Source organism: Balaenoptera borealis, assembly GCF_965194805.1.
Source record: "Balaenoptera borealis genome assembly, chromosome: 11".
Taxonomy (NCBI): domain Eukaryota; kingdom Metazoa; phylum Chordata; class Mammalia; order Artiodactyla; family Balaenopteridae; genus Balaenoptera; species Balaenoptera borealis.
In genome coordinates this window covers 51,148,499-51,171,166 of record NC_138868.1, presented here as the reverse complement: position 1 = coordinate 51,171,166, position 22,668 = coordinate 51,148,499, and the positions used below count along the sequence as shown (strand labels likewise).

General features: G+C 48.3%; 2 protein-coding genes across 12 annotated transcripts in view; one reads left to right on the top strand and one right to left on the bottom strand.

Moving 5' to 3' along the window:
- Window positions 1-17,513, top strand: part of ANAPC15 (anaphase promoting complex subunit 15) — a 71,205-nt gene extending 53,692 nt beyond the window's left edge. Inside the window, exons 4-9 of one of the 10 annotated variants that reach the window (XM_082340415.1) lie at window positions 14,350-14,422; window positions 15,601-15,685; window positions 15,823-15,952; window positions 16,471-16,530; window positions 16,854-16,991; window positions 17,146-17,513. In XM_082340415.1, the coding sequence (XP_082196541.1) occupies window positions 15,833-15,952; window positions 16,471-16,530; window positions 16,854-16,991; window positions 17,146-17,205 (378 nt within the window). In that variant the 5' untranslated portion in view covers window positions 14,350-14,422; window positions 15,601-15,685; window positions 15,823-15,832 and the 3' untranslated portion in view covers window positions 17,206-17,513. Of the gene's footprint in view, window positions 1-14,277; window positions 14,423-14,944; window positions 15,089-15,600; window positions 15,686-15,822; window positions 15,953-16,470; window positions 16,531-16,853; window positions 16,992-17,145 lie in introns of those variants that run through there. The other 9 variants (XM_082340416.1, XM_082340418.1, XM_082340417.1 and 6 more) reach the window with 9 other exon arrangements.
- A 141-nt stretch (window positions 17,514-17,654) lies between these two features.
- Window positions 17,655-22,654, bottom strand: TOMT (transmembrane O-methyltransferase). 2 transcript variants are annotated; one of them, XM_082340395.1, is made up of 4 exons: window positions 21,469-22,654; window positions 20,314-20,588; window positions 18,990-19,186; window positions 17,655-18,495 (listed from the first exon to the last, which is right to left on the bottom strand). In XM_082340395.1, the coding sequence occupies exons 2-4, from the start codon at window positions 20,570-20,572 to the stop codon at window positions 18,175-18,177; spliced, it is 777 nt and encodes a 258-aa protein (XP_082196521.1). In that variant the 5' UTR covers window positions 20,573-20,588; window positions 21,469-22,654; the 3' UTR covers window positions 17,655-18,174. The 2 variants fall into 2 exon arrangements, with proteins under 2 accessions (XP_082196521.1, XP_082196520.1); XM_082340394.1 differs by having other exon boundaries at window positions 20,314-22,654.
- Window positions 22,655-22,668: the final 14 nt, after the last annotated feature.

Here is a 22,668-nt window from a genome sequence, read left to right as displayed (position 1 = left end):
AGTGACTCTTGGTGAAACTGTCCTGGCCCTGGAGGCTGAGAGCAGAAAGGACAGTGGCAGAGGAGATCCGGGAGCTGGAGTGAGGAGGAAGGGGTAGAGCCTCAATATCTCCACCTGTAAAATAGAAATGTAAAATGAAGTATGACTTCCCTAAGGGGCTGTGAGTGAGGATTGGATGTGGGAGAAATATTTGGATTAAGGTTCCTAGAGTGCAGGGTAGGGGGTGCAGGCAGGAAATGTTTGCAATTTAGTAATAAAGGGTGTTTTTTTTGTGAAAGGTTGGTTGTCATTGGGGTGGGAGGAGGCTGGCCTGCCTGGAAAAGCCCAGGAAATGGAAGGGAAGGGCAGAGCACAGGTTAGGGGGCAGTTAGGTCCTGGGGCTGTAACTACCCATGACAAGATTGGGGCAGTTTGTGAGCTGGGGTGGTGAAGCAGTCGGGAACTCACTCCCTGGTCTCCATCCAACATTCCTGGCTCCATGAGAGCGCTCCTCCAGGGGGAGGATGGAGGGAGGGCAGGGCAGACTGAGGCTATTATTTTCTGGAAGAAGAGATTGATGCCCAAGTGGAAGAAGGATGGTACTAGTGCCCATGTCCTAATCCCCAGAACCTGTGAATGTTACTTTGTATGGCAAAAGGGACTTTGCAGATGTGATTAAGGTACAGATCTTGAGATAGGGAGATTATTCTGGATTATCTGAATGGGCTGATATCATCACAAGGATCCTTATAAGAGGAAGGCAGGAGATCAGAGAGTCCAGTAGAAGATATAAGGGTAGAAGTAAGAGGTTGGAGTGATACAAGGAAGGGGCCCACAGCGGGGCCCACAGCACAGGCATACAGGTGGTCTCTGGGAGGCTGGAAAAGACAAGGAAATGGATCTTTCCTGAAGCCTTCAGAAGGAATGCAGTCCCGTTGAAACCTTGATTTTAGACTTCTGACCTCCAGAACTGTAAGAGAATAAATCCATGTTGTTTTAAGCCACAAAGTTTTCGGTAGTCTGTTATAGCAGCCATAAGAAACTAATACAGATCCATGGTCACCTGGGGATTGATGGTGGACTTGGAACTGGATTAGAACCCTGTTAGTCCAGCTCTCTCAGTCGAAGCCTCCTTGCTCCCTCTATGCTTCGGCCAAAGCTTCCGGGTCACTGTGCAGCTCCCTGGGACAGTAACTGAACCCTTATCACATGTATTTCATTTGACCTTGACAAGAACCCTGTGGGGCAGACAGCCCCTACTTTACACATAGAGAAACTGAGGTTCAGAGGTGAAGTGTCTTGGCCAAGGTCAGAGCACACAATGAGGAATCAATGAGCTAGATCCCCGATCCAAGTCCTCTGCCCTTCCCTGAACAGTACAGATACCGCATGTGTCCAGTATTTTGGTCTCTCATTCGTCCATTCAACAAATATTTATTGAATATCAGCTGATGCCTGGCCACTGTGCTCAGTGCTGCGGAGCCACTAGTGAACAATCATGACGTCCAGAGACTAGGAATCCTTTGTTCTTGCATCTGTCCACATAGGTCAGTCAGGTCATGATGTTCCTGTAAACCTCCAACAAGACAAATATTATTCTCTGTTCTGCAACTTTTTATCTCTATATGAAGGGAAAAGTGTTATACCTTTAAAGGTCAGAGCCTTGAGAATGGACTATCATGTATATTTCAGACTATAGGCAGCATTCTTTTTTTAAACTAATTTTTATTGGAATATAGTTGATTTACAGTGTTGTGTTAGCTTCTGCTGTACAGCAAAGTGAATCAGTTATACATATACATATATCTGCTCTTTTTTTGATTCTTTTCCCATATAGGTCATTGCAGAGTATTGAGTAGAGTTCCCTGTGCTATACAGTAGGTTCTTATTACTTATCTGTTTTATATATAGAACTGTGTATATATCAACCCCAATCTCCCAATTTATCCCTCCCCCCCCACACAATAGGCAACATTCTTAACTTGAAGCAAAAGCAATAGAATAAAAAGGTTAAAGTAAAAGAAACAGATCTAATGTGGAGTCAGATTTGTTCTTCTCTATTACGCCTGCAACCACCATGCCACTTTTTTTTTTTTTTAATTAATTAATTTTATTTTTGGCTGCATTGGGTCTTCGTTGCTGCGCGTGGGCTTTCTCTGGTTGTGGCAAGCGGGGACTACTCTTCGTTGCGATGTGCAGGCTTCTCATTGGGTGGCTTCTCCTGTTGCGGAGCACGGGCTCTAGGCACGCGGGCTTCAGTAGTTGTGGCTCACAGGCTCAGCAGTTGTGGCTCGCGGGCTCTAGAGCGCAGGCTTAGTAGCTGTGGCGCACGGGCTTAGTTGCTCTGCGGCATGTGGGATCTTCCTGGACCAGGGCTCGAACCCGTGTCCCCTGCATTGGCAGGCGGATTCTTAACCACTGCACCACCAGGGAAGCCCTACCATTCCACTTTCTGTCTCTATGAATTTGACTTCTCTAGGGATCTCATATAAGTGGAGTCATACAGTCTTTGTCCTTTTGTGACTGGCTTATTTCACTTGGCATCATATCCTCGAGGTTCATTCATGCTGTGTTCTCAACAGCTTTTAAGGTAAAAACTGGTATAAAGGTTGTTAAAACTATACATAAGGACTGAGGGAGCAGAGCAAAGGCGAGGCTGTGAGAATGTGGTCAGCAGGAGGGGCCTTTGCTCTGTGCTTTCTCACAACAAACAAGGAGCAGCCCTAAGACTGCACCCCACCCCCACAGAGCACCCCTGAAGGTTCATTTCTCCCCAACCTCCACTGAAAGCCTGCTGGACTTCCCTGGTGGTGCAGTGGTTAAGAATCTGCCTGCCAATGCAGGGGACACGGGTTCGAGCCCTGGTCCAGGAAGATCCCACATGCCGCGGAGCAACTAAGCCCGTGCGCCACAACTACTGAGCCTGCGCTCTAGAGCCCACAAGCCACAGCTACTGAGCCCACGTGCCACAACTACTGAAGCCCGTGTGCCTGGAACTCGTGCTCCGCAACAAGAGAAGCCTCCACAGTGAGAAGCCCTTGCATCTCAACAAAGAGTAGCTCCCTGCGCCGCAACTAGAGAAAGCCCATGCGCAGCAACGAAGACCCAATGCAGCCAAAAATAAAATTAAATAAATAAATAAATAAAAGAAAGCCTGCTGACGTCTCTGGGTCTCTCTGCCTGGGTCTGTCCAAGTGTGTATGACAGTGTGATTCCGTGTCTGTCTAGGCGTGAGGACATAGGCATTGCCTGTGTATTAGTTTTCTATTGGTGCTACAACAAATTACCACAAATTTTGTGGCTTAAAACACATGTGTATTATCTTATAGTTCTATAAGTTAAAGTCCAACTTGGGTCTCACTGGGCTACCATCAAGGTGTCAGCAGGGCTGTATTCCTGTTACCAAGTCCAAGCCCATACTGCTCGCTGCACGACAGGCCAATAAATGGAGAGGTGAGTTGTTGGGGCAAGGAATAGTGACTTTATTTGGAAAGCCAGCAGACTGAGAAGATGGTGGACTAGTGTCCCAAAGAACCATCTTACCTGAGTTAGAATTCAGGCTTCTCTTACACTAAAAGGGGAGGAGGTGTGGCTGGTTGTTGCACACTACTTGGTTCAGGAATCCTTTGTTCTTACAGCTGTCCAAATCCTGGTCACATGCTGCTGTAAGCCTCCAACAAGACAATTGTTATTGTCTGTTCTGCAACTTTTTATCTCTATAAGTGTTGTACCTTTAAAGGTCAGACCCTTGAGAATGGGCTGTCCTGTATATTTCAGGCTCTAGGCAAAATTCTTTTAGTGATTAATTTACAGCAAAAGCAATGGAATACAAAGGTTAAAGTAAAAGAAACAGATCCAAAGATTTGTTCTTCCTTATTACATTTCCTTTCTAGAGGCTCTAGACTGAAGATTACCTTACCTTTTCCAGCTTCTAGAGGCTGCCTGCATTCCTTGGCTCATGGTCCCTTCTTCCATCTCCAGAGTTAGCAGCATAACAGATCCCTGTCTCTTCTTTCTTTCTCACATTGTTTTGTTTTGTTTTGTTTTCTGACCAAAGCTCTTGGGAAAGATTCTCTAATTTTAAGGATTCGTGTAAATAGATTGGGCCCACCTGATAACCTGGGCTACCCTCCCCATTTTAAGGTCCTTAAACTTAATCACATCTGCAAAGTCCCTTTTGCCATGTAAGATAACATGTTCACAGGTTCTGGAACTAGGATGTGGACATCTTTCGGGGGCCTTTATTCTGCCTAGCACCCTTGTGTGTGCTGGGAGTGTTCAATGGTGACTGTATGTATATGTTTGTGTAGGTTTGTGTCCCCTCGGCCTTTGCCTCCCGTACAGAGGGCCTCTCTTCTCACTTTTTGTTTGTTTTTGCTTTGATCAGAGTGAGGAAGCCTTAGCTACAGTAAGCAAATATATGCAAATCCACCGTGCAAGTAGAGGCCTAGCTGGAGCACTGTTACTGAGCAAGTTCCTGTACCCCTGTCAGGGAAAGTCCCTCCAAGATCCCGGGAGGGAAATGAGCTCTGGCAGGTGCTGAGGATTCAGGGAAGGGGCTGCCTCTAGTCGGGATCGACCTGCCATGGGCACAGACTCCTAGGCAGGCTTAGCTAAAATTGCTTCTGAACGCAAGTTCCTGTGCCTGAAGCACAGTGAGGCCAAACAATACTGAAATGTTGGAGTTTGGAGCAGAGAAAGTTTTTATTGCAGGGCCATGCAAGGAGAATGGGTGGGTCATGCCCCCAAAAGCCCTGAACTCCCCAAAGGTTTTCAGCAAGACATTTTTATTTTATTTATTTATTTATTTAGCAAGGCGTGTTTAAAGGCAAGGTGAGGGAGAGGCGTGGTTGGTTGTTGCAGACTTCTTGGCATAGGAATCCTTTGTTCTTGCAGCTGTCTATGTAGGTCAGATCATCATGTTTCTGTAAACCTCCAACAAGACAAATGTTATGCTCTGTTCTGCAACTTTTTATTTCTCTATGAATGGAAGAGTGTTATACCCTTAAAGGTCAGAGCCTTGAGAATCGCCTATCCTGTATATATCAGGCTATAGACAACATTCTTTTTTTTTTTTTTTTTTAATTTATTTTTTTGGCTGCATTGGATCTTCGTTGCTGCACGCAGGCTTTCTCTAGTTGCAGCGAGCGGGGGCTACTCTTCATTGTGGTGCGCGGGCTTCTCATTGCGGTGGCTTCTCTTGTTGTGGAGCATGGGCTCTCGAGCATGTGAGCTTCAGTAGATGCGGTGCATGTGCTCAGTAGTTGCGGCACACGGGCTCTAGAGCGCAGGCTCAGTAGTTGTGGCGCACAGGCTTAGTTGCCCTGTGGCATGTGGGATCTTCCGGACCAGGGACCGAACAGGTGTCCTCTGCATTGGCAGACAGATTCTTAACCATTGTGCCACCAGGGCAGTCCCCAACATTCTTTTTTTTGTTGTATTCCTTTTTGTTTTGTTTTGGTTTTGATTTGTTTTTTTAATTGAGGTATAATTGGCATATAACATTTGTACCAGGTGTACAACATAATGATTCAGTATTTGTATTTATTGCAAAATGATCACCACAATAAATCTAGTCAATTTCCATCACCAAACATACACATTTTTTTTCTTGTGATGAGAACATTAAGATCTACTTTTAAAAACAACTTTCAAATATACAATACAGTATTTTTTTAAAAATTTATTTATCTTATTTATTTTTGCCTGCATCGGGTCTTTGTTGCTGCGCGTGGGCTTTCTCTAGTTGTGGCGAGCGGGGGCTACTCTTTGTTGCAGTGCACGGGCTTCTCATTGCAGTGGCTTCTCTTGTTGCGGAGCATGGGCTCTAGGCACGCGGGCTTCTGTAGTTGTGGCACATGGGCTCAGTAGTTGTGGCTTGCTGGCTCTAGAGCGTGGGCTCAGTAGTTGTGGCGCACAGGCTTAGCTGCTCCGCGGCACTTGGGATCTTTCCGGACCAAGGCTCGAACCCATGTCCCCTGCATTGGCAGGCAGATTCTTAACCACTGCGCCACCAGGAAGCCCCCAATACAGTATTATTAACTGTAGTCACTATGTAATGCTGTAAATACATTACATCCTCATGATTTGTTTATCTTATAAGTGGACGTTTGTACCTTTTAACCATCTTCACCCATTTTACTCACCCCTCACCCCCTGCCTCTAACTACCACCATTCTGTTCTTTCTATCTGTGAGTTCAGGTTTTTTCTTCTTCTTTTTTTTTTTGGCTGCACTGCATGGCTTGTGGGATCTTAGTCTTTTTTATTTTTAAATTACTTTTTAGATTTTACATATACTCTCACCTTTTATTTATTTTTATTTTTTATTTTAATTTTATTGGAGTATACTTGATTTACAGTGTTCTGTTAGTTTCTGCTGTACAGTAAAGTGATTCAGTTATACATATACATATATTTATTCTTTTTTAGATTCTTTTCTCATATAGGTTATCACAGAATACTGAATAGAGTTCCCTGTGCTACGTAGTAGGTACTTGTTGGTTATCTGTCTTATACATAGTAGTGTGTGTATGTTCATCCCAAGGTCCTCCACGCCACATTTCTCCTTTGGTAACCATAAATTTGTTTTCAATATCTGTAAGTCTGTTTCTGTTTTGTAAGTAAGTTCATTTGTATCATTTTAAAAATTAGATTCCACATATGAGTAATATCATATGATATTTGTCTTTCTCTGCCTGACTTACTTCACTTAGTATGGTCATCTCTAGGTCCATCCATGTTGCTGCAAATGGCATTATTTCATTCTTTTTGATGGCTGAGTAATATTCCATTGTATATATGTACCACATCTTCTTTATCCATTCCTCTGTTGATGGACATTTAGGTTGCTTCCATGTCTTGGCTATTGTAAATAGTGCTGCTGTGAACATTGGGGTGCATGTATCTTTTCAGATTATGGTTTTCTCCAGATATATGCCCAGGAGTGGGATTGCTGGATCATATGGTGGTTCTATCTTTAGTTTTTTAAGGAATCTCCATACTGTTCTCCATAGTGGTTTACCAATTTACATTCCCACCAACAGTGTAGGAGGGTTCCCTTTTCTCCACACCTTCTCCAGTATTTATTGTTTGTAGACTTTTTGATAATGGCCATTCTGACTGGTATGCAGTGATACCTCATTATAGTTTTGATTTGCATTTCTCTGATAATTAGTGATGTTGAGCATCTTTTCATGTGATTTTTGGCCATCTGTAGTTTTTGGAGAAATGTCTATTTAGATCTTCTGCCCATTTTTTGAGTGTGATGTTTGTCTTTTTGACATAGAGCTGCATGAGCTGTTTGTATATTTTAGAGATAAAGCCCTTGTCGGTTGCTTCATTTGCAAATATTTTTCTCCCATTCTGTGGGTTGTCTTTTCATTTTGTTTATGGTTTCTGTTGCTGTGCAGAAGCTTTTAAGTTTAATTAGATCCATTTGTTTATTTTTGTTTTTATTTTCATTACTCTAGGAGGTGGATCAAAAAAGATATTGCTGCTATTTATGTCAGAGCGTTCTCTCTCTGTTTTCCTCTAAAAGTTTTATAGTGTATGGCCTTACATTTAGGTTTTTGATCCATTTTGAGTTTATTTTTGTGTATGGTGTTAGAGAATGTTCTAATTTCATTCTTTTACACGTGGCTGTCAAGTTTTCCCGGCACCACTTGTTGAAAAGACTGTCTTTTCTCCATTGTATATTTAAGGCAACATTCTTAAGGCAAAGCAAAAGCAATAGAATAAAAGGTTAAAGTAAAAGAAGCAGATCTACTATGGAGTCAGGTTTATTCTTCCCTGTTACAGCACCCCTCTTGGGGCCGGCTCTCTAGGGACTTGGAAGAGAATCCACAGCAATCACTTATAACTCATGCATCCATCCTAAACTCAGAGTCAGGCCCAGGAGAGACCTCAATGACTGTTTGCTAACCAGAAAATAAATGAGGTGTTGAGTTGAAATGTGCTATGTAATTTACAAGGCCCATAAAGTAGAAACAAAATAATACACCAAGAACAGAAGGTTTTTTTTTGTTTTTTGTTTTTCCTTTTGGTTTTTTTCGGAGTATCAGGGAAACTGCAGATATGGATACAACTTGCTGAAATCTCTCCAACTGAGCATCAGGATGGGAGGTGCATTGAAGGACTACAATGATGACTGATAGTGAACTTTAAACCCGCGGCATGGGGAATTCCCTGGTGGTGCAGTGGTTAGGACTCCATGCGTCCACTGCAGGGGGCCAGGTTCTATCCCTGACTGGGGAACTAGAATGCCACAAGCAGTGCAGTGGCAAGACCAAAAAAAAAAATCCACCACATGTTACATATGGACACCCCCCCCCCTTCCACATACACACAATTTGCACATGCCACCCACGAAGAGACAGGAAAAGCAGTCAGGCCTGCCTGAGCAGAAAACTCCTGAAACTCACATAGAAACTTACACACACTTTCCACCAGTCATTTCCAAGCCCCCCCCCCCCACTTCCTGCTTCCAAGATAAATATCCCACTCAAAAGCCCAGGAGCAGACACATCTGAACAGTGCCTCCTGTATCGTAGTTTGGTTGCGATAAAGTCTTTGCTCTCTGCAAACAACCGTTGCCTGCTATTTGGTCTTTCCGTTGTGCAGCAGGCAATCAGCCCATTTGCTCCGTTACAACGACCCTGAGGTAGAGGAATCTTGTACCCCAAGCAAAGGTGTACTCCCTCAGCCAGCCCACCCAGTGGGGCTCTCCAGCTCCCCACAGCATCTCCTCCACACGCCTGCCATGCTCTCCTGCCAAGCAGTCTCCTCATTCACCACACACCCTAGTGCCTGCTCAGGGAGTCCCCTCCCACCAGGAAGGTTTCTTCTTTTCTCCTTTCTCACTCTCTAACTCTGAAGCATGGTTCAAGGTACAGCTGAAGTCTCTCCTGCTCAAGGAAGCCCTTCTCAATGTCTCCTCATCCTCCTCCAAGGGTATGTGTCATCCTTTGAGGACAGGGTATAACAGAGAATAACAAACCTGACTCCATATTGAATCTATTCCTTTAGCACTGACCTTTGTGCTGTTGCCTGTGCTGAGTTATGCTGGCTTTGCCCCTTTTGTAAAAGAATGTTGCCTATAACCTGAAATATACAGGATAGCCCATTCTCAAGGCTCCGACCGTTTAAAGGTGTCATGCCATTCATGTAGAGACTAAAAGGTGCAGAACAGAGGATAACATTTGTCTTGTTGAAGTTTTATGGGAATACTGTGACCACACCTACACGGACAGCTGCAAGAACAAAGGATTCCTATACCAAGCCACACCCCCTTCCCTTTTAGTATAAAAGAAGCCTGAATTCTAACTCAGGTAAGATGGTTCTTTGGGACACTAGTCCACCATCTTCTCGGTCTGCTGGCTTTCCAAATAAAGTCACTATTCCTTATCTCAACAACTCATTTCTCGATTTATTGGCCTGTCATGCAGTGAGCGGTACAAGCTTGGACTTGGTAACAAAGGCACCATTTTTTCATCCTGTCTCCTCTCATTGTGCCCATCACCAGGATGGCCACAAGGAGGCCCGCAAGCATGGCCATGCCCCAGGCGCACCACACTCTTTCAGGCCTTAGTGCTTTTCCTCATGCAGCCCCCTCTTGTCTAGACTGTCCTTTCCTGACTTCTCCTCCTTGAAAGTCTCGTCTCCCTGATGATCCCTCCCCACCTCCACACCCACATGTTACCCTTCTCTGCTCACTGCCCCCACTCTTCTCAGAATCTGTCTCTAGTGTAGCAGTTGTCACACGAACACACGTCTAATGAATTCAGTTGCATTAGATTGAAGGGAAGAAAAGCCCATCTTTTATAAACATTTCTTGAGTGGCTACTCTGTGCCAGGCACTGTGCTGTGTGCTAAGGAAATAGACATGAATCAGAGACCTGCCCTCAAGGGCCTAATGATTTGCTTGATGCCTCCCAAACTAGACTGGGGGCTTCTAGGGGATGAGGACTCAGATCTGACTCCTCTGTGGGTCCCCCATCACCAAGCACAGACTGGCTCATAAGAAAACTTTGTGGAGCGAATGCAAGATTGACCTTCCTGAGTTGTAGCTTCAGCTCGGACAAGCCACTTCACTTTCCAGAGCCTCACATTCCTCATAGGCTAACTGGGAGCAGGATTTCCAGGACTGGGGTGAGGATAAGAGGAAATGACAAGTGTGAGAGCTCTTTGGAGACCAAATATCCTTAGGTATACATAAGAGACAGTGACTGACATTTCCCTCTGTCCCCTACCAGGGCCAGCCATACTCCTCAAGGACCATGGAAGCAGCCCTCACTAGCATTGAATTCACATCACTCAGGTCTAAACCTTCCTGGATCCTGGAGAAGTCTCTGCACAGAGCCATGGACTTCTCTCTCCAGCCTATGGGCTTTGGATTTATTTCTGACTGTTGGGAAATCCCCAACCCCATCCTGGCTTCTGCTTTCAGCCCAGGCCCTGGCTTGGGTAAAACACATCTCAGGACAGAAAGGGCCAGGTCAGGGAAGTGCCTTCCAGGGATTCACACCAGAGCTGGAGACATGGTTGGGATATTATGTTAGAGAAAATGAAAGCTGGGGGAGGGGGAGGGACCTGCCTCGGGTCTCCAGAAAGTCAGTAATAGAGCCAAGGTAAGTCCCAGGATGCCTGGCTCTCATCGCATCCACTCTATCTCAGGGCCACCAAAGCCCTACCCCATCAGAGTCCCCCTAACGTTCCTTCTCATCTCTCTGTCTACCCCGAGACACTTAGTTCTGCCCAAAAAGATTCTCAGTGTTCTCCAAATACATCATCTGCTTTTAACTCCGTGCCTTTGCATGCAATACGCCTTTTTGTGCATCCCCTTCTCCCACTTGTCTACTAGGTAAACCCCTACTCATCCTTCAAGGCCCGTTCAAATGTTTCCTTCCTTCAAACAAAGTCTAAACTCAGTTTATCCAGAATCCATTCATCTCTCTTTCCTCTGTGTTCTTATAACACTCTCTGTATACACTGATTTTAATATTTACTACCCTCTTCTATAATTGTCTATAACTGTCTTAGTCCTCACTAGACTGTATTTTCCTCTAGGATAGGGATTATTTCTGCTACATCTCTCTGTCCCCAGGGCCTATCAAGGTGTCTGGCACTCAATTGGCACTCAATAAATGTCGACCAAACAGTGGAACAGATGAAGGAATATGAGGCAAATTTTTAACCTTTTTAATTTTTATATTTTTAAGGAATATGACTCTTTGTTTATTTATTTATTTGGCCATTCCATGCAGCTTGCAGGATCTTAGTTCCCCAACCAGGGATTGAACCCGTGCCCTCGGCAGTGAACGCATGGAGTCCTACCACTGGACCGCCAGGAAGTTCCCTCAGAGTCTTAGTTTATTATCCTTGAAATGAAAGGAAAAAAAAGTCAAGCACTTGGCAAGGATAAATGGTGGATAATGAATGTGGCACCATCACTGACTCAGTTGCCTGAGCCAAAAATAGGGTATCACCCCAAATTTCCACTTCTCCCTCTTCCTTTTCCCCTTCCCCCGTCACCATGGCTTGTTTTTTTTTTTTTTAATTTATTTATTTTATTTATTTTATTTTTGGCTGTGTTGGGTCTTCGTTGCTGCGCTCAGGCTTTTCTCTAGTTGCGGTGAGCGGGGGCTACACTTCGTTGCGGTGCGTGGGCTTCTCATTGCAGTGGCTTCTCTTGTCGCAGAGCACAGGCTCTAGGCGCACGGGCTTCAGTAGTTGTGGCATGAGGGCTCAGTAGTTGTGGCTTGCGGGCTCTAGAGCGCAGGCTCAGTAGTTGTGGCACACGGACTTAGTTGCTCTGCAGCATGTGGGATCTTCCCGGACCAGGGCTCGAACCCGTGTCCCCTGCATCGGCAGGCAGATTCTTAACCACTGCACCACCAGGGAAGCTCACCATGGCTTGTTGAACCTGGCTGAAGATATAGGTAAGAAACTCTAGGTTACTGGGGGATTTCCATCAGGCCAGAGCTGTCAGGAAGGATGGAGGCAAAGGATGCCGGATGTAGGGATCCTGTAACTAAAAGAACCAGAGGGGGTGACTGATGGGGACACTGAAGGAGCAGATAAGGGATCGAGAAGGGAGAGGTCAAGGGTGGGTTCTGGGGACTTAGAAACCACTCAGTCTCTGCCCTCAAGGGGCTCATGGTCTGCTGAGGAAACAAATAGAAACAGTTTTATACAGAACTCCACTGTAGTGCAGCACTACCTCCTTCCTGATACCCCTTCTTCACTTGGCTTCCAGGATACCACCCAATTTACCTGGCTTTCTGCTTATCTTTTTGGTCCTCCTTCTCAGTTTAGTTTGCTGCTTCTCCTAGTTTCCTCAAATTCTGAATTTTGAAGGAAACGATTTTCCATCTACACTCACTCCTTTGGTGGGCTCATCCACCCTCATGGCTTTAAACACCATCCATGTGCTGATGACTCTCAAACTTATATTTCCAGTCTTGATCTCTCCCTTGACCTTCAGACCTATATGCCCTCCTGCTCCCTCAACATCCCTACTCTAATGGACATTTCAAAGTCAACACACTCAGAAATGAGCTCCAGATATTTCCCCCCAAAACCAGCACCTCCCTTGTCTTTCCAACTGGTCTCCCTGCTTCTGCCACTGTCCCCACTGAATTTTTCTTCATAAAACAGCCAGAGTAACTCTGTTAAAATCTAAATCAGATTGTGTGGATCCTCTGCTCATAATCCTTCACGGGATCCTCAACATGGGATAAAACCGCAATCCTTATTGTGATCTGCGAAGCTGTACTTTCTGGCTCCTATCTCTATCCTCATCTTCTCCCATTCTCCCCATAGAACACTATGCTCCAGCCATTCCAGGCCCTTTGCACTTGTTCTTTCCTTGATGCTCTTCCCTAAATATCAGAATAGTGCCCCCTTTCTTTTTTCTTCAGATCTTTTACTCAAAGGTCACCTTCCCAGTAAGGTCTTCCTTGCCCCCCTAAGTGAAAGGAAACATCTCCCCTATCAACGTTTTATTCCCACTTCTCTGACTTATTTTTTCTCCTTAATATTTACTGCAGTCTTAAAACTATATATTTTATTTACCTATCTTCTTTATTTATCTCTCTTATTAAAATGGAAGCACCATGAGTCTCCTCATGATTTTTTTTTGGTCTGTTTTGTTCACTATTGTGTATCCATTACTTAGAATAGTGGCAGGTATATGTAAGGTACTCAGTAGATATTGCTTGAATGAATGAAAGAAAAAGGTGGACATTTCCAAGGGGCAAATTTTACTCTTTAATGAAAAACTTTATAACAACCAGAGCTGCTTGGCAACAATGACAGTCATATGCACAGTACACTACCTCTTAAATATGTTATCTCATCAAATCCTCACATCAGTCCAAGATTCGAAGAAGGCTGGGCAGAGATTATGATGCTGGTTGAAAAGGAAACTGAGTCCAGACATGGAAAAGGGATTTGTTAAAGGTCACACATTTGGTCAGGGCAGGAGTGGAACTATCTATGGATGACTGCTGGCCTTGAAAGGGGCTGGTGAGTGATGGAGCTCAATGGGGGTTGGGTTTGAAGGACTTCCGTTGCCAGAAGGCATAAGAATCTCTGAAAGGGAAGCTGAGTCAGAGGTTAGTAAAACGGAGGCATCAGCAAAGGACTGGGAGAGAGATGACAAGGCTGACAGCTAAGCGGATTTAGCCCAGTCCGGGAGAGGGCAGCTGAATTTCCCAGCAGCAGAATGCTGCGCCTGAGATTGAGTAATCACTTAAGCCCTTACAAAATCTGGAATGCAGAACTGGAAAGGCAGTCTTAAGAGACCAGTGAGTCCACTGCAGGTGTACAGAGTCTGGCTTCCCCACTGGACTGTGAGGTCTTTGAGGACAGGGACCATGTTCCTAGATTTAGCCCCAGCTTCTAGCAGGGCCTGGAAGATGGGAATATAGTAGGGACTCAAATATTTCTGTCGAAGAAATACATAAATGAATGTATGCGCCCAAACGGGAAACTGAGGGGGGAGACAAGACAAACAGGAGGGGCGAGGCGTAAAATCACCCTGCGATTCTAGGGTAGAAGCCGACTAATTTTCCTGGGACGCAGCAGGACAAACAGTTCTAGTAGTAACGCTGCTTGCCGCCAGGTGTTTTTCAACAACGGATTGGCAAGCAAATACCGCCTGGGGACAGAAAGGCGGGGCTAAATGGGGCCGTTGGGGCGGGTCCAGGCTGGAGAGACCGATTGGCTGAGACTCAAGGCGGGGCCAATAGAGCAGGCGCGCCAAATTTCCACCCAACACGTGACTAACGTGTGTAACGTCACTTCCAGTCCGGTGGGCGGGAGCGGGAAACAAAAGAAGACCAAGGACGCATGCGTTTTGTGTGTCCCAGGTTTTGGTGGGTTCTTCCGCTCAGGCAGAGGGAAGTGCTTCCGGGTCGCCGCCGCCTGCCGCCTCCCGGCGCGGTAAGTACATAAGACAGGTTGCTGTTGCTGTCTCTTTGCCCATTCTTTCCTCTCGTCCCCAGAGAAACCTCATTCCCTTGACCCGCCTCCTCAGGAGCTGCCTGTTCACACTCCCTTAAACATTAAAAGAGTTCCAGCTCATTGGCTGCTTCCTCGAAACTAAGCCCCACCCCGTCGCACAAGATCCGTCACTCATTGGTGTCACTTCCTGTCACCCAGCAGTTCTTCCAGTTAATTGGCCTTATCCAGGCCCCGCTCCTTTCTCGGTTAGCAACCCCAAATACCTGACCGAATCCCGCCCATGCCTTCTTCCTGTTGGTCAACTCCACGGTCATTATCATAATAAGCCGAGAATGGGCGGTGGCTTTGCGGTGAGGGGTTGGGCTTTCGGAGCCGCAGGCTCTGGCCCTTCAGTGCTTATGGGACTTGAGAGAGGGTTCTGTTGTGCCTCTTAAACGCGCCGGGCAGCTGAGCTCCACGGAAGGGCAGCGGCTGGCCCCGGATTGGTTAAGTGCGTTAGGGCAAAGAGCAGAATTAGACGTAGATTCTTTTCTCCTGCTCACCTCTAGTGCCCGGCCTGGATCTCTTCCCCGCGAGAGTTCTTTGCCCAACTCAACCGTGGCACCTAGAGCCAGTCGTTGCCTGTCGCTGGGCCTCAGTTTTCCTGTGAGCTGAAAGGTTTTAATTCAGATTCTCTGGGACCTTCCTGTTCAGCTCCCTCAACTGCTGAATCTGAGCTGAATACTTGTTCTCTTACATGTTAGTTCATGTAGTCTTTCATCTGCTCATGCATTTACTCATACCTTTAGAATGTCTTACTGAGCCATACTTGCACGTGATAACACCTCCCCTCCCTGCCCCCTAGTTTGGCTGTGGTTCATTATAGAGGTGGTTAGGGTCCAAAATTTCTGACACTGGGTGGGTATGGTGTGGGCGGCATGGAGGAGCAGAAAGTAGGTCTCAGTGTTTGGAGGAGGTAGAGAGAGTTTCAGTAGAGTCCTGCTGTCTTTAATTTTGTAAGGCTAGTCTGCATTCTGGTTTCCTCTCTCTACATTTGGCTTCCATTCTCTTCCCTCCTTGAACAGCTTACAAACAGCTTTACTTATCCATAAAGTAAATTACTTAATTATCAGAATAACTATGAGGGTGGCATAATTGTTATTGTCCCCATTTTACAGATGAGGAAACTGAGGCTCAGTGAGGTTAAGTGACTTGGCCAAGGTCAAACAGCTAGTAAGCAGTGGAGCCAGGACTCAAACCCAGGTCTGTCTGATTCTCACAGGGAAGGGGTACTTTCCTGCTACCTTCCACACCACCCAATCCCCAAATCAAAATGTAACCAACTAAAAACTAAAACCAAACACATCTGAGAGCTGGATTCACCTGACGCTTTTCCTCAGTCTAGGAGCCATGTCCACCTTGTTTCCCTCACTCTTCCCCCGTGTGACTGAGACACTGTGGTTTAATCTGGATCGACCCTGTGTGGAGGAGACAGAGCTGCAGCAGCAAGAACAGCAGCATCAGGCCTGGGTGAGTGAGGACGTAGCACAGCGGCAGAGCTTCAGTCAGGTGCCCCGCCCCTCTTCACTGGCGCTGACCCAGCCCTACTCTGGAGACCTGCCCTGGGGGAGCTTTTTGTCCTGAGCTGGGGGCCTAGGTTCTCACCTTTGTGTTAAGCTAATTTGCCTGGGGACCGTGGGAGCTCTAGGCCAGATTGGAGCCCAGGCTCTTTTCTCTAAAGCATAGGAAATAGTAATTTTGACTGTTTATTGAGGATCTAGCAGATGTCATGTTCTAGGCTGATAGTCTCACTTCATCCTCACCATAATTTTATGAGGAAACCAAGGACTAGAGAGTTTACATAGTTGGATCAAGTTCATAAGTAAGTGGCAGATGACAGGAGAGAAAGGGATTGAATCTTCCTGAGAGCTGGAAGGAAGCTTCTCCTTCACACTTGGGGGTCTTCCTGGGGGCAGGGCAGGTGAGTGCCATGCCCCTGACTGCCCTGCTTGGGCCCTGGCCTTGCTCTTCTCCCCCTGTGGCCACAGCTCCAGAGCATTGCAGAGAAAGACAACAACCTGGTACCTATTGGCAAGCCGGCCTCAGAGGTGAGTGGCTTCAGCAGGTGGGGCCTCTGTGGGGCCCAGGTGGACCAAGGCTCTGCTCTAATTCTGAAGGTCTGGCCTCTGACTCCAGAGCAGTCGTGGTCCTCAGCTCTGGATGAAGGACAGAAAAGAGGAGGTAGAGGGGGTGGGCACTGGGCTCAGCACTAAGGTCCTGCAGAACGTGCACCAGCCTGCTAGATTAAACTGGGACAGGACTGGGGAATGGAGCTCATTCGTTGTCCCCAGAGAGAGGCTCCAAGTGGGCCAGTCCTTGAACTGGCCCAGGCAGACCTGTAGAAGCTACAGGCTCTTCCCTGCCTCACCAGCACTATGATGACGAGGAAGAGGAAGATGAAGATGACGACGAGGATAGTGAAGAGGACTCGGAGGATGATGAGGACATGCAGGACATGGATGAGATGAATGACTACAATGAGTCACCTGATGATGGAGAGGTCAATGAGGTAGGCAGGGGTGTGGGGGAGGGCCTCTGCTCCTGGGCCCCTACCCCTGACCTCACTGGCAGCCAGCGGGTACAGAAACCCTGGATCCAGCCAGGGGCAGGATCTGGGACTGGGGCTGGCTGGGTGGCTGAGGCCCCTCCCCACCCACACCCAGCCTCCTCTCCAGGTGGACATGGAAGGCAACGAGCAGGATCAGGACCAGTGGATGATCTAGGTAGACAAGGCAGGGTGGTCTCAGGAAGATTCCAGGCCCACCCAACCTATCCTGGACCCCCTGCGGATCCAGCTGATCACCCAACCCCCCTCCCCCCACCCCAGTGCCTGAAAGCTCACCCTCGGGCACCTCCTTAGCCGCTGCCAGCACCTGGTATCCTTGGCCCCTCCCAGGCCATCAGTCTGCCCTTGAATCCGCAGGGCCTGAGCCCACCCCACCTTTCTGGCCAGCACCTCACCCCTTGGTTGCCAGATCTAGTCTCTTTCTAACTCTCTTTAATAAAGACACAGGACTGATTTTTTCCCCCACGTCTATTCCCTATTTCTTGGTGGGGCCTAGAGGAGTCCAGCATCTTGTTTTGAGCTTTGGGGAGACGGTTCTCAAGGGACTTCAGGCAAATCTACCTGGCCACGCCGGCTGGGGCTAGGGAAGGCCAGGGTAGCCCTGGCTGTGGGCCCAGGCTCCATTGCCATTTCCTCTGGCCCAGCTTGCACCCAGCCATTCCTGCGGGGCCTCTAACTCAGTGTTTACTGTTTCCTTTGATCCCACCTGGAATGGCATGGGGTGGGGTGGGGGGTGGGAGGCAGGCTTTCTGAGCGCCAGAACTGGGAGGCCCCTGGAGCTCTCCTAGTCAACTTCCTTGGTGTTAGAACAGATTAAATCTCAGAGCAGGGCAGGGACTCCCATGGAGTAACCTAGCAAATCAGTGACAGGGCTGTGTTGTGAGCTGAAGTCTCTTGCCTGTCAGTCCATGACTCTGGACTGGAAGGAGGGGGACCAGTGGGATCAAACAGCCTGACAGAACTTGAGGCCTCAGGTTAGTGTGGAGACAGAGGTGGGAGGAGAGCCTCCGTAGCCCTGAGCCCAGTACGGGTCAGTCCACAAGCAGGGAGGGGAGGGGATATTCTGAGGTCCTTGCTTGGTTGGGGGGTGGGGGGAGGCAGCAGTAAGTACCCCTGGGCCTGGACCTCAGCCAGGCCCTGCGTAGGTAAGCTGGGCTATGCCGTCCTTGATGGCAGGGAAGTCAGGGAGGCCAGTGTGGTGGAGGCGGCAGCGGTAGCGGCCACAGCTCTTGGCGTACTGCAGGAAGCGGGGTGCACCAGGGAAGAGCACGTGGTCAGCTAACACTGTGGCACCAGCTGGCAGCAGGGCATGGGCCTCCAGCAGTTGCAGGTCCCGCAAGTAACATCGGGGCCTGTGTGCCAGGAGCACCAGGTCAGCCCGATTCATCTGGTACTGGGTTCTTAGGCGCGGGATCACCTCCTCTGATCTACCCACGATGAGCTCCACCTGTGGGGGTGGGAGGAGTTGGAGGTGAGGGTGGGAGGGATTGTTCTCCCACACCAGACCCTACCGGGATCTGGCTTATTTTGTGCCAGGCCCTGGCCTAGGTCTCCATGTGTGTTCTCATATTTCCTCTTGGCCTCAGAACCCAAGAAGTCAGGATCAGCATTGTGATTTTCATTCTGCTAGTGAAGAAGCTGAGATTCAGAGGACAGGTGCTTTGCCCAAGATCACATAGCTAACAAGAGGCAGACTAAGGTTTGGACCCAGATTTGCTGGGCTCCAGAGACTTTCTTCTTAACTGCTTCTTTGTCATCCAGCAGCAAATACATGCCAATGACTTGGAACAGGAGGACAAGAGCTCATACACTCTCCAGGTTCACAGTTCCCTAAGTGGAGCTGTTTCCTTCTCCTAGGTGGGATTCCCCCATGGGGAAACTGGCTAGGGCAGGGCTTGGGGTGGCAGGAAAGAGACCAGGGTTGGGGAGGTGGGGGCTGACCGTGCGCTCGTCGAAGCCAGCCAGGCGGATGAGTTTTTCAGCCACTGCTGCTGTGCGTGGATCCCGCTCCACAGTGAGAAGGCGACCCCCAGGGGGCAGGGCACGGGCAATAAGCAGTGTGGAGTACCCGCAGTAGGTGCCCAGCTCCAGTGCACAAGCAGGGGCCTTCTCCTCCACCAGCCGCATCAGGATCTGACCTATGAGGGGAGATGGTTATTGCAGCAGACATGGGAGATGGTTATTGCAGCAGGCATGGGAGATGGATGCAGGGGCCCTCATGGAAAGGGGTCTCAAATGCCCACTTGCCAGTGCAACCCCCAACCAGCGGGAGTCTCATTTCTTTCTTGGATTACAGTCCTAGCAGACCCAGTGGTCTCCCTGTCCCTCTCAGCTTGCCTCCTTCACACCAACCACTAGGAATCTTTCTGACAAATCTGACCCTATTGCTCCTTGGTTCCTATGAACCTAAAGGCCTTTGGGATTGAACATCGGATCCTCAGCCTGACAGTCAGAACTTTCTTGGACCTGATCCTATCCTACCTTTCCAGTTTCAGCTCTCAATTCTTCCCACCACAGCCATCCCGAACAACTGTGCCCAGAGTCAACCATGCTGGCTCATTTCTTCATGCCACATTGAGATACGTGGCCGGCTTTGTCCTCCCCCACCTCTATCCTCAACTACCTGGCCAACTCGAAAGCAATCCCTCTAGGCCCGGTTCAGATGTTGCTTCCTCCAGGAGGGCCCAGGCAGAAACAACCACCAGGTTTCTGAGAGACCACTGTCCAGGCTCCTGAGAGACCTTTGCTAGACCTTCTAGTTTCATTCTCCCTTGATTTGTTCATTGAATATCTTTCTAACCATTGAATTGGATGAATTTCTTAAATGAGACTCTAAAAATACATGTGCTGACAGCTGGGACTCAGACAAATCCAGCCAGACAGCTACCCTGAATGGGCTGGAGGAGCCTCCATGGTGGGGGAGAAAGACTCAGACACAGATAATTACAAGGTTATGGGTCGTGTGCTGAGGTGGTTATTCCCCTGTATCATGCCCCCTTTGAGGCCAGCCTTTGTGGCTGATTCATCCCTGGCCTCTACCTCCTCCCCCAGCACCTAGCACACACCTGGTACAAAAGAGGTGGTGATAAATTTTACTGGATGAATGTATAACTTTGCCCAGCTCCCTCATTTCCAGAGGAGAAAAAAGAGACCCACAGAAGATCAAGAACCTGCCTAATTCACCCAGCAAGGCAGCGGCAGATCCCAGATCTTCCTTCACCATCTTGGAGGTGCTTCCTGGAGCAGAAGGCTAGGGAACACTGACCTTTGGCCGGCCCCATGTGGCTCAGGTACTCGCAGTGGCTGCTCCAGTGGTCCAGGGTGGTGAGGATATGACCAGGGTCCCCAGGCAGGGCGTGGGTGAGCACATAGCTGAAGGCCCGCTCCTCAATCCGCATCCCTGACAGGCAGTCTCGGAGGCTCCGGAGTAAGACCGTGCGTACCAGTAGTCGGAAGTAGTGGCGGTACCTCACCAGCAATGTCACCACCAGTGGCAGGAAGGCCAGCGCGATGGCGGGGGACATGGTCCCTACCTGGGCCCTGGGGTGGAGGAAGGGAGGGAAACCCACACGTGTCGTTTGCCTGTCATTTGTGCAGCCCTTACCAGTAGCAGTTATCCCTATATTTTACACTCCGTGGCTCAGAAAGGTTAAGTCCTCTGTCCAGAGTCACACGGAAGAACTAGGATTTGAATCCAAGCTGGTCTGATTCCAAGCCTATGTACTTTCAAGGACAACATACTGTCTTACGTTCAGCACCCAACCCCAAACTATCTCTTCCTACTCCTGGTTCATCTTCACCTTGCTCCCTCCACCCGTTTTCCCTTATCTCTGTAGTCACTCTTCTTCAGGACCCCTTTCACCAGTTCCTTCCTGAGTTCTCCTCCCACCTTACCCACTGCCTGCTTGGTCTCTGACCCATTACTGTGTAGCAAAAGAGCACAACTTTGCAGTCAGGAACCCCTTCACTGTCACTGTTCTGCCTCAGTAAAAGGCAATCAAAACACTCCATGGTGTGTTAGGATGAGATATCCTTACCACCCCAGGACTCTTCCCTCTGTCAGCATTTCCCTGGGGGTGGGAAGAGTCCTTGATTGTATATTTATTCTCCAGTCCTATCTCCCCTCCCCTGCACTCCCCTCCTCTCTTCTCTCTCAGCATTCCATTCACATTTACATTCACATATACACACAGCACATACTTTCCCCCAACTCAGCCTCTTCTCCCCATTCCCCCCACCCCCTGTCTGGGATAAGTGCCCTGTCTTCTCCCATGCACTGGACCGTCTGACCCTTTTGAGGCCACTGGTGGTGGTGACTAAAAATTAAAGTACGAGTGTATGAATGGGGTGAATAGGTAGGTGAGTGATGGTGAATCTGAATTGGTGTGCTTGGGAACCCACACTCAAGGGCCCTGCTTACCTGGGCTGGAGGCTCCTGCTTGGGGAAGATCAGAGCATAGGACAGGAGGGGGAGTCCTTGGGGTGGGGAAGAACCCTGAGGCAGGCTGGACTTGCTGTCAATTATTGATGCTGAGGCTGCTGCTGTCACCTGAGACCTGCAGTTCAAGTTACCAACCCCAGGGACAAGCTGGAGCTGCCTCCTACCCTTCAGGAGCCCTCAAAGAACTTACAGAACTCCAGGGTCTTGATTTGAGGGGTAATAAAGCTGCTGGGTTTGGTGATCTCTCCTCCAATCCCTTGGTTCAGGACATAGGGTATGGTGTGAGCCAAGGTGATGGGGAGGTTGTAAGTTACTCAATAATTCCAAATTCTAAGCAAGTGCCAAGGCTTGAGTCACAGACAAGAGTCGGATCCTGTCCCTGTCCCCCCGGAACTCCACCTTTGTTAGAAGAGACTGACAAAGGAACAGAGAATACAATATAATGTGAGCACTAGAAGGCATGCTCCATGAACACAGGGACTTTTGGCAGGCAGACCAGGTGGGGAGACAGTGTGCCAGGCCATGTGTGCAAGGTCCAGAAAGTCAATCAGGAAACTCCAAGTATTTCCCTGTGGTTGGTGAGGCATTCCCCCAACCCCTCCTCCACTACCCTGGGCTTGGAGTGGGTGTCAGGCTCTGCAAGATCTTGCATGACAGACTTGGACTTGTGTTGAGTCCAAGGGAAGATGTGGGATGGTTCTAAGAAGAGCACTGATTGTGAGCTTTGTGTGTTAGATTACTGTGACTGCTGTAAAAAGGCCGGATTGAAGAGAAATGCCTGAGGGCAAGGAGATCACTGAGGTGGCCTCTATCTCCTCCACCAGGATTGAGCTCCACTCTGCTTCGGTTTGTAAAGGTATAAGGTCCCTTCTTCCAGTAAGTCTCAGATCCCCAGTCCAGGTTGGGTGCCACACCCTCTGTATGTAGCCAGCCTTGGCGCCAGGCAACTGGGCCTACTGGTGTGTACTCTTGGAGCATAGAGCCTGGATCCTCCTCACCCCTCTAAAGGCATTTAGCAGAGTATTTCATGACGGCAATTGGTATAAATTCGCTCACTGGCCCACAAAGGTAGCCTGGCAGCCACGGGAACACACAATACACTTAACACGTGGGCTTCTATAGCCGTCAGTGAAGGTCTCCGGCTGAGACCGGGAAGAGGCTTAAGTCATATGATCCGCC

Excerpts from the sequence above, each read along its gene's own strand:
- TOMT (XM_082340394.1), bottom strand. The coding sequence starts at position 20,572 with ATGTCCCCCGCCATCGCGCTGGCCTTCCTGCCACTGGTGGTGACATTG. Across the intron at positions 19,187-20,313 it reads CCACATGGGGCCGGCCAAAG|GTCAGATCCTGATGCGGCTG; the intron begins GTCAGTGTTCCC and ends CTCCCCTCATAG. Across the intron at positions 18,496-18,989 it reads CTGGCTTCGACGAGCGCACG|GTGGAGCTCATCGTGGGTAG; the intron begins GTCAGCCCCCAC and ends CCACCCCCACAG.